The sequence below is a fragment of the Meles meles genome, chromosome 7 (assembly GCF_922984935.1).
Source record: "Meles meles chromosome 7, mMelMel3.1 paternal haplotype, whole genome shotgun sequence".
NCBI lineage: Eukaryota > Metazoa > Chordata > Mammalia > Carnivora > Mustelidae > Meles > Meles meles.
Genome location: NC_060072.1, coordinates 68,181,797 through 68,195,472, shown reverse-complemented (window position 1 = coordinate 68,195,472; position 13,676 = coordinate 68,181,797). Strand labels below are relative to the sequence as shown.

General features: G+C 39.3%; 1 protein-coding gene and 1 pseudogene across 3 annotated transcripts; one reads left to right on the top strand and one right to left on the bottom strand.

Moving 5' to 3' along the window:
- The first annotated feature begins 5,618 nt into the window (after positions 1–5,618).
- Positions 5,619–12,313, top strand: MED21 (mediator complex subunit 21). 3 transcript variants are annotated; one of them, XM_046010677.1, is made up of 4 exons: positions 5,619–5,673; positions 10,148–10,262; positions 10,899–10,999; positions 11,838–12,313. In XM_046010677.1, exons 1-4 carry the CDS (start codon positions 5,632–5,634, stop codon positions 12,012–12,014), a joined length of 435 nt encoding a protein of 144 aa, XP_045866633.1. In that variant the 5' UTR covers positions 5,619–5,631; the 3' UTR covers positions 12,015–12,313. The 3 variants fall into 3 exon arrangements, with proteins under 3 accessions (XP_045866633.1, XP_045866636.1, XP_045866635.1); XM_046010679.1 differs by lacking the exon at positions 5,619–5,673 and adding an exon at positions 6,127–6,444; XM_046010680.1 differs by lacking the exon at positions 11,838–12,313 and having other exon boundaries at positions 10,883–10,950.
- Positions 10,635–10,765, bottom strand: LOC123947720 (annotated as a pseudogene).
- Positions 12,314–13,676: the final 1,363 nt, after the last annotated feature.

Sequence of the window (13,676 nt, the reverse complement as noted above, 5' to 3'; positions counted from 1 at the left end):
TTTGAATAAAATATTAATTTTTTAAAGATATGTATAATTTTAAAGATTTTTCTTATATAAGCATTCAGGATAACCGTCCACCTTCCTGAGTATGACACAGTTGTTTTCATAATATAGCCCCTGCCCGCCTCTCCAGGTTAGTGTGGCAACTAAACTCAATTCCTCTATGCTAGCCACACTGAATTAATTGCAGTTTCCTGAACTCATCCCACTGTCTCCCCTCCATACCTTTGCGTTGTAGTTCCCTTTGCTTGCAGAGGACAGCTGATGACAGATGTGTCAGCAGTCAGAAGAGGGCTTTAGTATCTTGGCTCTGAAATACTGTGACAGCTCGGGAAGAATATTGGCTGAGGTTCCTTGCTCATGTCAGAGTTCCACTGGCAACCTGTGAAACAAATGGGCTCAGCAGCTTTGCAGATGAGTTTTTCACTCCTATGAATTGAAAGGCAATTCAAGGGTGCCTGGGTGGCTTAGTTGGTTCAGTGTCCACCTTCAGTTCAGGTCATGATCCTAGGGTCCTGGGATCGAGCCCCACATCAGGCTATCTGCTCAGCAGGGAGTCTACTTCTCCCTCTCCCTCTGCCGCTCTCCTGGCCTTTGCTCTCTTACACTCTCTGTCAAATAAGTAAATAAATTATTTTTTAAAAAAGAAAGGAAATGCAAAAACTGAGAAGATTCCTAAACCCAAGATACAGATTCCTAAACCCAAGATACAGATAACTACTAGTGCCTTAAAGTCTGCTTAAAATTTAGAAAAGTGAGGGGCACCTGGGTGGCTCAGTGGGTTAAGGCCTCTGCCTTCAGCTCAGGTCATGATCTCGGGGTCCTGAGATCGAACCCCATATCAGGCTCTCCCCTCAGCGAGGAGCCTGCTTCCTCCTCTCTCTCTGCCTGCCTCTCTGCCTACTTGTGATCTGTCTGTCAAATAAATAAATAAAATCTTTAAAAAAAAATTCAGAAAAGGGAGGAAGAAGACAAGTAACCTATCCCAGATATTTTATAAAACCCAAGACCTTGGATAGCGATGGGAACAAGGCTCTAGGGGAAAGGCAGGAAAGGCGTTCTGTGAACCTTGCCCGTTCATCCTATCCTACTCTAATCTCACTTTTGCTCTGTAGTTTTTTTTAAATTCCTGTTTCTATGCGTTACATTATTTTGACTGTGTTTACTAAATTAAATCCAATAAATTTTTCTTAATAGTTATTATATGGAAATTATTATCCTAGAAAATGTATTCATTTGGTCCAGAAGTATGCATGCATTGGCTTCTATGCGCCAACTAAATGCTAGGTGCTAGGTATTGGAAATATGGAGAAAATTAAAATGTTTCTGCCCACAGCAGCTCATGGTAGTGAGTCAATTACTCATGCATGAATAATTACATTTCAATATGCTAAGTGCAATAACAAAAGTATAATGAACAATTGTGGTGAAGATTGGGAACAATTACCCTACTGTAGGGTTTCAGGGAGGGTTTTATAAAAAACAAGGAATATTTAAAATAAGGTGAGTGGATGGTCAACAAGGAAACAAAGGGAATCTAGTATAGCAAATTCTTATTTTTTTTAAAGATTTTATTTATTTATTTGACAGACAGAGATCACAAGTAGGCAGAGAGGCAGGCAGAGAGAGGAGGAAGCAGGCTCCCTGCTGAGGGGAGAGCCTGATATGGGGTTCGATCTCAGGACCCCGAGATCATGACCTGAGCTGAAGGCAGAGGCTTTAACACACTGAGCCACCCAGGCGCCTGCAAATTCTTATTTATAGTATTTCAGCCCAGTGCTTGGAATGTTTTACATATTTAATAAATTGTGATCAAGTAGGTAATAAAGGTAGTTAAGAGTCTAGAATGCTAAGTTGAAGAATTGTTATTATTTTTTTCCTGAAAAGATAAGGAGTCACTACAGATTTTTAAAAAAATGAAAGTACTTACCACAAGATTAGCTATGAGTTGATAATTAAAGCTGGATGATGAATACATGAGTGTCCACCTAATTATTCTATTTTTTAAAAGATTTTATTTATTTATTTGACAGAGAGAGACACGGCAAGCGAGGGAACGCAAGCAGGGGGAGTGGGAGCTGGAGAAGCAGGATTCCCAATGTGGAGCAGGGAGCCCAATGCAGGGCTTGATCCCAGGACACTGAGATCATGACCTGAGCCGAAGGCAGACGCTTAATGACTGAGCCACCCAGGCCACCCAGGCGCCCCTTATTATTCTATTTTTGTATATGTTTGAAACTTCTAATAATAACATGAATCTTAGGAGTGCTTAGCTAGCTCAGTGGGAAGAGCATGCGATTCTGGGTCTTGGGGTTGTAAGTTAAGCTCCACACGGGATGTAAAATTTACCACAAAAATAAGTAAATAAAAATAATATGAAGTTTAAAAGAACGTACCAAAATTATACGTTTAAGAGATACGTAATACTGGGTTTCTGCTCTTCAAACCATATAATCCAGTTGGAGATGCAAGAACAGCAAGTGAAAAAGCATATGAAAAAGTGTCAGAATCATAAAAGGGAACAAGAAGAGGTCCATGTGGACTCCAGTAATTCATAAAATTGAATTACTGGTAAAAAAGGTAAAACTGTAAAAGAGTAAAGAAATCACAGCAAAGAAATCATTTGGATGAAGGTAAAGAATGAGGAAAGAGCTAGAGAAGTGGTTCCCAATTGAGAGCAATTTTGCCCTGTAGGAGACATTTGGGAATATCTGGAGATATTTTTTATTGTCATCACTGGAAGGGGAGTTTGCCATTGTCAGTTCATGGGTAGAGGACAGTGATCATGCTAAACATTCTACAAGACACACGACAGCACTCCAGGAAAAAAAAAAAAAAAGGAATACTCCAGCTAAAATGTTAATAGTGTTGCTGTTGAGAATCCCAAGCTAGACACACGAGACTGTTTTGGGCAGGTGGATTTTTCCCTGAAGTCTACAGTTTCAAGAGATTCATAACCCCCTTAAAGATGTATGCAAAATTTTGAGCCTGGTCTGGGGAAAGGGTTCATAGCTTTCATCTGATTCATAAAGGTGTCCATGGCCAAAATGGTCTTAAGAAGCCCAGGGGACCAGGGATAAATAATAGATGAATAATCTTTTTTTTTAAGATTTTATTTATTTATTTGTCTCAGAGAGAGAGAGAGAAAGAGAGAACGTGTGCACAAGCAGGGGGAGTGGCAGGGAGAGGGAGAAACAGGCTCCTTGCTCAACAGGGAGCCTGATGCTGGGCTTGATCCCAGGATCCTGGGATCATGACCTGAGCCAAAGTCAGATGCTTAACTGACTGAGCCACCCAGATGTCCCCATGGATGAATACTCTGATTTCACTCAAAATATTATTGGGAGAGTTGGCTGGATTTGTTCTCTGGAGACAGATCATAGTGACCCTTGAAAACCAGGCAGAGATGGCTGGACACCAGCCTGAGGGCTCAGAGGAGCTACTGAAAACCTGTAAGAAGATAATGACAGGATAAAAGCTCTGTCATAACATGGTTGTCTTCAAGTGGCACCTCTCTGCCAGGTGCCCAAGTTCTCTTCAATCGGGCCTCAAAACAGTATTCTGCTTTATGGGCTGTCTTATTCATCCCTCTCTATTTTTTTTTTTTAAAGATTTTATTTATTTAGTTGACAGAGAAAGAGAGAGAGAGAGCACAATAGGCAGAACGGCAGGCAGAGGGAGAGGGAGAAGCAGGCTCCCAGCTGAGGAGAGAGCCCAGTGTGGTGTTTGATCCCAGGACCCTGGGATCATGACTTGAGCAGAAGGCGGACGCTTAACTGACTGAGCCACCCAGGTGCCCCCATCCCTCTATATCTAACTGGGCCCAACTCCTGCTAACATTTCCTTCAAAATGAGTCTTTCTTCCTCTCTTATCAGAGTCAACCCCCTAGTCTAGGCCCAACCCATTTCATTCTTGGAACTGCAAAGCCCACCTCCCAGTGAGGCCCTGGCTTATTCATCTTTGCAAACCCAACATCTAACATATTTCTTGGTACATGGCAAGCATTCAATAAGGTATACTCTAAACCGAGGGTGAGAAAAAACAATCACGAGATTATTCCATACTACGGTTAAAACAAACTAGAGTCCTTTCTCATTACTCCCATGATGGTCAGGGGAGGTGCCTCATCTGGAGAGATTTCTAATTAGGTCCCAGCAGATATGAAGAGGGATTGAGAGGAAGGAGTGGTGAGGCAGAAGTACAGCTTGCCAGCTAGCATTAGGGGTAAATCCGACAAGCTGAGTTTTCAGTAGATAATTCTCCCCAATTTCCCTCACCCCCAGCAGGCTGATCAGGGATAATTAGCAAGAGAAGGAGGGTGTAAGAGATGAGTTTGTCCCAAGTTCACAAACCAGTCATTTGCTGATTTCAGGCTCATTTCTTGCCACACTATCCCCAGGCTATAACTTTTTTTAGACACCAAGTCTCTTTCTTTCTTTCTTTCTTTCTTTCTTTCTTTCTTTCTTTCTTTCTTCTCTCTTTCCTTTCTTCTTTTCCTTCTCCTTCTCCTTCTTCAACGTAATCTCTATGCTCAGCCTGGGGCTTGAACTCACAATCAGGGGATCAACCATCACATGCTCCAGTCACCGAAACAGCCAGATACCAAGTTTCTACTATCTTTCTTCACACCTAAACCCTCAACAGGTCTCAAGGCTAAAGTCTAAATTGCACATCTTATCTGTTTAAAAATTGTTGCCGCCCTACCTACACATAAGACTCATTTTCCAGGAACCTTCTTTCTCCCAACTACACACTGCAACTTCCAATCTCCTTTCCACGAACCCTCTTTTGTTCTCCACAGTGAGTTCCTCGCTGTCAAAGGAACGAGATTCTTACTAGTTGCCTACACTCACATCTTACCTCTGAACTCCAAATGGCTCTTCTTCTGCCACTCACCTTTGCCCACAGAAACCTCCCTTTTCTAACCATTCTCTTCTTACACATCAATATAGCTCGATTTAGTACTTAATTTTTCGCATGTTTGCCATCCCATGTGTGTCAGCTTCCCCAGCACACCCACACTCAGAATTAAAGTATGCAACCAGTCTCCACTTGGGAGATCCTCCCCACCCCACACCCCACCCCCGCCTCCAAAAGCAACAGAAGAGGCACTCTAATGCTTAGCCAAGACTGCCTGGTGAATTTTAATTTGGATTTGTTAACGTTAAAATCGGTATCGCGACCCCCAAGGATTCTTGAGTTGCCTGCTGTGTATATGTTTTGCGTTCCACCTGGAAAACCAATGCAACACAAGTATTCAAAGCAATGTTTAAACATGAATACAAGGGAGGGCAGAAAAAATTACTTTAAAACCGCAGAACCTAACAACCCCTGTAGAATGTTTAATACCTAAAAACCTCGAGAACAGTATGTTGGACCCAAATCACGAATGGACTCCGAACAACCGCCACGTTACTCAAAATACTTCCAGCAGAGATGCTTCGCTGATGGAGCTAGCCTAAATAAAGCCTCGGAAAAGTACCACCCTCCCTCTTCTCGCCAGGCGTGGAGTTCTGCTGACTCCACCCCCTCTAAGAACGCTGCTCTGTGACTGGCCACCACGAGTCCTGAAACTGCCCAATTGCGTACGAGCAGCTGCTTTAGCTTCCTTAGCTTGCAGGAGGAACATGGCGGACCGGCTCACACAGCTGCAGGACGCGGTGAACTCGGTGAGCAATTTCACTCTCTTAGTCTCTCTCTTCCCTTTTCTGATGTAAAACGAGAGGAAAGGGGGACCGAGAAAAACACCCGCAAGTGGGGAGCGGACTGAGGCGGGGTTTCAGCAAGAAGCGCTGGCGGCGGCGGGAGGCGGCGCGGCGTCCTGGGAGGTTTGAGGCCGGCTGCGGGCTTTGCGGAGAGCTGAGGGAGGGAGCAGCCTCGTTCGCCTGAAAAGTAGAGGATCTGTCTGTCAGGACACTTAGACGTCACGGTCCTGTCTTGTTCTTTGGGAACAGTTTTATTTTATTGTCAGTAGTGCTTATGGGATCTCTTCTCTTCCCGGGGTAAGGGGAGGAGCTGCTTCTCCCCTTATCAATGTTAAGCCGCGGAAGAGAGACTGGGCTCCTCATCCGGAGCTTTTTAGTTAAATGTCAGCCGAGAGTATTCCTTTCCCTGGACTTTCAGGTTGAGGCTGGAGTGATGTGAGGTGAGTTTTGTTTCATCTTAGTTGGTTCCTATAGACAAAGGGTTTCGTTTCGTCTCTTGGCGCTCTCTAGCATCAGTTTGGGGAAAACTGACATGCTTTTGAGAGTGAATCTTGTAACACTTGTATATGTTCTCACTTATTTAAGTCGTCTTTAATGTGACTCAAAGTCTCCTTCCTCTTAAGGACCAAATCTTTTAAGTCGACCCCCTTACGTTGATCGTTGTTATTTTTCCGGTTCTGCCTAACTGGAGAGTATATGCAAACCGAAGGATTCATATACTCATTACCATTAACAGTTAAGTACATTAGTAGTTATATTTTTCATTGTCGTTCTATTTATATTTTGATGTTCCAGGTAAAATGTCTGTATAGAGAGAATATGTTAACTGGAAAATCTTAAGTATCTGGTCCCTTGCCAATTTTTTCACACTGGAGGCTAAGAAGTTAGTATTCTTATCATTGCATCATCAGTCTTTGTTCACGTCAAGGCTGTGAATCTGCCTGTGAAAAACTGATCTACTCTGTAAATAAAAATAAGACCTTTTAGGACTGAGAGGGCTAGCCCCTAAATGTTGATGAATTCACTAAGATAAATTCTATTTTATGGTAGCTTGCCTGGGCTGCCAGCCAGCTTCCCTCTGGGAGATAGTCTTTGCGGCTTTTCAAAATCAAATTGTAATGATGCTACTGGGTAGGAATGTTATTTTAGGAGAAATGTTGCATATTCATATATGTCTTGTAACCAGAAAGTAAGTAGGAGATAGTGAATATGACCTTAACTCCAGGGTTAGCATGCTGATAATTGGATTTTGGGGAGAAATCTCTAGGTTAACAAGTATGAATGCCTACTGTGTATGTAAGCATTATCATGTTTACAGAGAAATACTTAAGGAGTTCACAATCTAATTAGAAAGATGTCATATACTCAAGAGACATTTAAATAACATAAAAGTAGTATTTGGTTAGGTAGTTATAATGAATCAAATGTCTTCAACTGTAAGTGCTGAGGTAAATTGGAATATAGAGTGATATGCATTAAAATAGAGCAGATCTTAGCATTGATCTTGATCTAAATTGTAGTTATTTGTAAAAGTATTAAAATAACATTTGTTTTTATCCTCTTGAGAGCTCCATGAGGGCAGAAACTATGTCTTGTTCACTGTATCACTCTAATGTGTATATACAGTGCTTGTCATAGAGTTTTATTTTTGATAAATATTTGTTGAATAAATGGATTTTGAGAGCTTTTGAAGAGAACAGCAGATAGCCACCGTGTTGAATTTTGTGCGTGTGGGTTTTTTCCATTCCTTAGAACAGTGGTGTAATGTGAAAATGTTTCCAATTTAAAAATGAAAAACCCTATTCAGGTTACCAGAACCAGAACTGGAATCCACATTTGTGCAGTTTCTGAGCACTTACTTTTGCTCCATTTAAAGTAGTAGAATGTGAGCAATACAGTATATTCAGGAAAGAATTTATCACTAGTTAGGTATATATGAAGGATTAGTAGAAAATGAATAAGTAGAGTTGAGTTAGATTATTGATAGCTTTGAAATAGCCTGAAGAGTTGGAGATTAATCTTAAAGGCCATGTTGGGGTGAGCTCAAAAAATTTTTTTTTTTTTTTTAAAGATTTTATTTATTTATTTGACAGAGCGAGATCACAAATAGACAGAGAGGCAGGCAGAGAGAGAGAGAAGGAAGCAGGCTCCCGCTGAGCAAAGAGCCCGACGTGGGACTCGATCTCAGGACCCTGAGATCATGACCTGAGCCGAAGGCAGTGGCTTAACCCACTGAGCCACCCAGGCGCCCTCAATTTTGAAGGTTTATTTATTTGAGAGAGAGGGTGCACATGAGCAGGAGGGGAAGAGGGAAGGGGGAGAATCTTCACCAGATTCCACATAGAGCCCAACACAGGACTTGATCTCACAACCCTGAGATAACTACCTGAGCCAGAACCATGAGTTGGACACTTAACCAACTGTGCCACCCAGGCTCCCCTGAGCCCCAAATTTTTAAGCAGGGTAAAATAACATAGTGAAATGGAAAACAAGAAGCAGGCTATTGTACAATTCTGTTGTGAGATAATTACAGAGGCAATGATGATAGAATGAAAAGGGAATAGAAGGATTTGAAGATTAAAGTGAGAGTCTGAAGTTAGACTGAAGTTAGACTGCTAATAACTAGGAGATTCTCAATACAAATTATATATTAAACAAAGGATGCAGTTGATTTTGAGTTCTGTTGTTTAAATAATGGCAAAGAAACTTAGTGGAAGTGGTCATGCACTGATTGGAAATAAAAAAACTGAGGTTCAAGAGGTCAGGACAATTGAGGGAAGCTGTTTGGGAGGATAGGAGTCTTAAATTTGCTGCTTGTAAGGAAGTGGTATTCTCAGTCTTCATAACTGCTTAAGGAATACTTTTAGAGCTGTGGGAATTTGCAACTTGAGTCATGGAGAAAAACATTTCCAAATACTTAAGGTGGAGTCCCTTTTCTCTTTTTTAAACTGAGGTATAATTGACATAATATTAGCTTCAGGTATACAGCATAATGATTCAATATTTGTGTATATTGTGAAAAGATCACAGTAAGTCTAGTTAACATGTCACCATACTGTAGTTACAAAGTTAAAATTTTTATCTTTTGATGAGAACTTCTAAGATTTACTCTCTTAGCAACTTTCAAAAATACAACACAGTATTAACTGTAGTCACCATATGTACATTATATCCCCATGACTTATTTATTTTATAACTGAAAGATTATACTTTTTGACCCTGTTCACTCTTTTTGCTCACTTTAACCTGCACCTCACCTCTGATAACCACTAGTCTGTCCTCTGTGTGTGAGCTCAGTTTTTGTTTTGTTTAGTTTCCATATAGAAGTAACATTATGTAGTATTGGTCTTTCTCTGACTTATTTCATTTAGCGTAATGCCCACAAAGTCCTTTCATGTTGCAAATGTCAAATCCCCCTCCCCACTTTTTAAAAGATTTTATTTATTCATTTGAGATAGAAGGAGAGAGCAGGAGCAGGGGAGGAGAGGGAGAAGCAGGCTCCCTGCTGAGCCAGAAGCCCAGACACAGGGCTTGATCCCAGGACCCTGGGATCATGACTTGAGTCAAAGGCAGACACTTAATCGACTGAACTACTGAGTTGCCCCCCCCTTTTTTTTAAGATTTTATTTATTTATTTATTTGACAAGCAGAGATCACAAGTAGGCAGAGAGAGAGGAAGGAAAGCAGGCTTCCTGCTGAGCAGAGAGCCCAATGTGGGGCTGGATCCCAGGACCCTGGGATCATGACCTGAGCCAAAGGCAGAGGCTTAACCCACTGAGCCACCCAGGCAACCCCTGCACCCCCCTTTTTTAATGGCTGAATAATGTTCCTGTGTGTGTATACCAGTTTCTTCATTCATTCATCCATCAATGGCCTTAAGACTTCTTAAGGTGGAGTCTTTTCCATGCTATTTCTTTATACTTGTGACTACTTTAGTCTCAAAAAAAGTACTTTGTATATGAGTTATACATTCTAAAATTTATCCTGGGGCCAGACTTTTATTTGCCAGTCAAATTTGCTCTTTCCCACCGCTACCCCCCCCAAATCCTTACTTATGCTTGTAACAAATATTGGCATATGTTTCTCTTATTATTCTTATTATATTCTTATATATAATATTATATTCTTATTATATTCTCTTATTATTATTATTTCTTATTATTATTATTATTATTTCACCTTGGGATGAAAACAAAGATTATCTTGTATTTTCTTTTAACTGTTTCGAGTATGTTGGTACCAAACCTTGTTTCTTTGTCTGATTAACACATTTAATCGTTGTTAATAATAACTGGCTAATTTTATTCAAAGTTATTCCTGTTTTGTTCCCTTGCTCGGAGATCATTACTATAGAAACTTATTTTTGTTGCTATTACCGATAAAATCCTGAAAACTGATAAATCCTTTCTAACTCTGACACATTTTCTTTGGCCTAAAGCTTGCAGATCAGTTTTGTAATGCCATTGGAGTGTTGCAGCAGTGTGGTCCTCCTGCTTCTTTTAGTAATATTCAGACAGCAATTAACAAAGATCAGCCAGCTAATCCTACGGAAGGTAAATTTTCTTGGCTTGTCTTAATTTGACCATCATATACATTACTTGTAATCCTTTAAGATTAAGTTTATTGAGAAATGTAACTTACTTATGGCTTTCTTACAGTCTTAATGTTTGAGAATATTACTGAAAGTTTTGTTATAAAAGAAATGAATTTGTTACGGTCAATTTACATAACATTTCATAATTCCATTCATGTCAAATAACAGATTGTTACTACTTTAGAGATGAATTTATATGAATTTAGCTGAATTTCACTTGAGGGACCTTAATAAGGAAGACATCCCATTAACATGGGATATAATATGACTCATAATATGACTGGCATATTGTCCTAAAAAATGAAATAATTATGTTTAATTCCCAATTTGAGTTAATAGTAAGGCTAATTCTCAAACATGTAATAGGATTGGTGTGTTAAAATTGCATTTTAATCATTCAATTAGCAATAATCGCGCCTCGGATAAACCTCATTGGCTACGATACTGCCACTGCGCAAAGCTGCATTTTAATCATTCAAAGCGTAGTATAGAAGAAGTTTATGAACTTTTCTGGTTTCATTAGCTTCAAATTTAATTTCTTTTTCTGAAAACTTGACATTCCCTAATACTCTGAATGAGTGATATCTTTCTTTAGAATATGCCCAGCTTTTTGCAGCACTGATTGCACGAACAGCAAAAGACATTGATGTTTTGATAGATTCATTACCCAGTGAAGAATCTACAGCTGCTTTACAGGTAAAAATCTTTTTTCCTTTGAGAAATTTGCTAGTAGAGAGTTCTGATTAAAGGAGATAGATTTTTAAAAAAGATTTATTGTTATTTTTTTTTTTAAGTAATCTCTACTCCAATGTGGGCCTTGAACTCATGATTCCAAGATTAAGAGTCACGTGTTTCTCTGACTGAGCCAGCTAGGTGCCCCAAAGGAGATTTAATAACTTTTGTTATAGTATTCAAAGTCTCATTAAGATTGTTTTATTTATTTATTATTTTTTAAAAGATTTTATTTTTAAGTAATCTCTACACCTAGCATGGGGCTTGAACTCACAACCCTGAGATGAAGAGTCGCATGCTCCATAGACTGAGCCAGCCAGGTGCTCCATGATTAAATTTTAAAATTGAGGTTTTGTTAATTGTAACATACTGTAGTTTATTAAAGACCATGCTGAGTATATTGGTTCTCCAATTTTGAGCTATAAGGAAACTTCTATTTTTCTCATTTTGGCTCTTTTCCACTCTTTTGGAAAGTATTCTGGGTACTTTTGGTATTCTTTTGGGTAGTATTCTGGGTGTGGAGTAGAATGTAGTGTCCACAAGCAGTGTGGAAGAGAGTCATATGTAGACATTCAGAGATCTCTGACTGAAAATTCATTCTTTTAAATAATTCATACAGGGGATAACTCTTAAAAATCATGTGATTTTAGAATTCCTGACACTGAAAAACCTGTCATAATGGTTTCAGAGTCCTCCAGATTTAAAAATAAATACTTCTCTTGTTTTTTATTTCCTTCTCAACTCTTACTAACCTCCAAGTTTTTCATTTCTCAGAAGATTTTTTAATTTGTGTCTTACAAAGGCTGCTAGCTTGTATAAGCTGGAAGAAGAAAACCATGAAGCTGCTACATGTCTGGAGGATGTTGTTTATCGAGGGGACATGCTTCTGGAAAAGATACAAAGTGCACTTGCTGATATTGCGCAGTCACAACTGAAGACAAGGAGTGGTACCCATAGTCAGTCTCTTCCAGACTCCTAGAACCGGAATATACCATGTGGCTGAGAAAAGAACTATTTCAGTGCCGTTAAGAATTCTGCATCAAACTTAAATGGAAGCCTTACCAACAGTTACAGAAACATTAAGCACTATGACACGTTACCTTTTTAGCTATTTTTTAATAGTCTTCTATTTTCACTCTTGATAAGTAAGCCTCTAAAATTGTGATTGAACCAGCTTTAAACCATCATTATACCATCATTTTTTATTATTGAAATGAAATTATTGAGGTAGATATTGCATTAATGGTTATAATTAAACAGATGTACTTTAAAATTCTATTGTGATGTTTCTATCTTTATTTTATCAAATTTCTACAGTCTTTTTTGCAAATCAAAACATCCCTCAAGCTGGAGAGATGGTAAGTGTAGAGATATGGGGCATTTCAATTTAGTCTAGTGCCTAAATTGCCTCTTCAGAGGTTTCGTTATATAAATTCGGAGCTTGAGCAAGGAAAGTTTCTGAAACCATGTTGCTTTGGAGAAACAAGAGTGTTATGGGGTACCTGTGAGGCTCAGTCAGTTGGGCGCCAGCCATTGGCTCAGGTCATGATCCTGGAGTTCTGGAATCAAGCCTGGAATCAGACTCTCTGCTCAGCTGGGAGCCAGCCTCTCTCCCTCTTCCTGTCGCTGCCCCTAGTTGTGCGCTCTCTCTGTCTCTCTCTCTCTTTCTTTTTCTTTCCCTCCCTCTGTTTCAAACAAATAAATAAAATCTTAAAAAGAAAGAAAGAAAAAAAGAAACAGAAGGCTAGTGTGGCTGGATGAGAGACTAGATCACTTTTTTGGAAACATTCTTCTTTTTCTAGAACTTCATACTCATTCTACTTCATCTCCACATGTGTTTCTACTAGGAGATCATCTTCTCTGTAGAATTCCTGTGCTATTATGAGAGGATTTTTCTTCATCCTGAACTATCCTTTCCCGTATCTTTTGATCTGCTTTTTCCATTCTTCTTAATTTGCATTGTGAAATATGTTCCCAGAGTCATTGATTCCTTCTTATCCCTTTTATTTATCTGAAGGTTCTGTTGATCTTATTAACCTCTCAGTTTTTATTCCTGCATTCTAATCTGACCAGAACCGAATTCTACTACATAAGTTACTTTAATTCATTTTCTGCATTCCACCTTATTTTGTTACTGCTAACATTTGTGTCAGTGCTATCAAGTGTGATTGTGCACCAACTCTTCCTTCTTGAATCCTTTGATGATTTCCACAAGAATGCTGGAGTTGAAATGTATTCTACATTGTACCTGATTCTGTCTCCTGAGGCTACATTTTTCAGAATATCCTGAGCTACATTTCCTGCAATCTGTTACTATCCGGAGTTTAAGAAAGTTTAAGAACAATAGTCTGAGATTCTGCCCGTTATTCCCATCATAATCAAGCTCTTCCACAGTTCTCAGAAAATACTGCTTAAAGGCACATTATAACTCCAAACTACAATTGAGAGTCATTAATTTTTAAAGTTATGTTAAATGTTATCTATACTAATAGATATTTAAAATGTTGGCTTATTCTCTCTGGCATCACTTAAAATGCATTTTATTTATTTATTTATTTTAATTTTTAAGTAATCTTTTGGGTTGGAACTCACACCCTGAAATCAAGAGTCACATGCTCTACCAACTGAGCCAGTCAAGCAC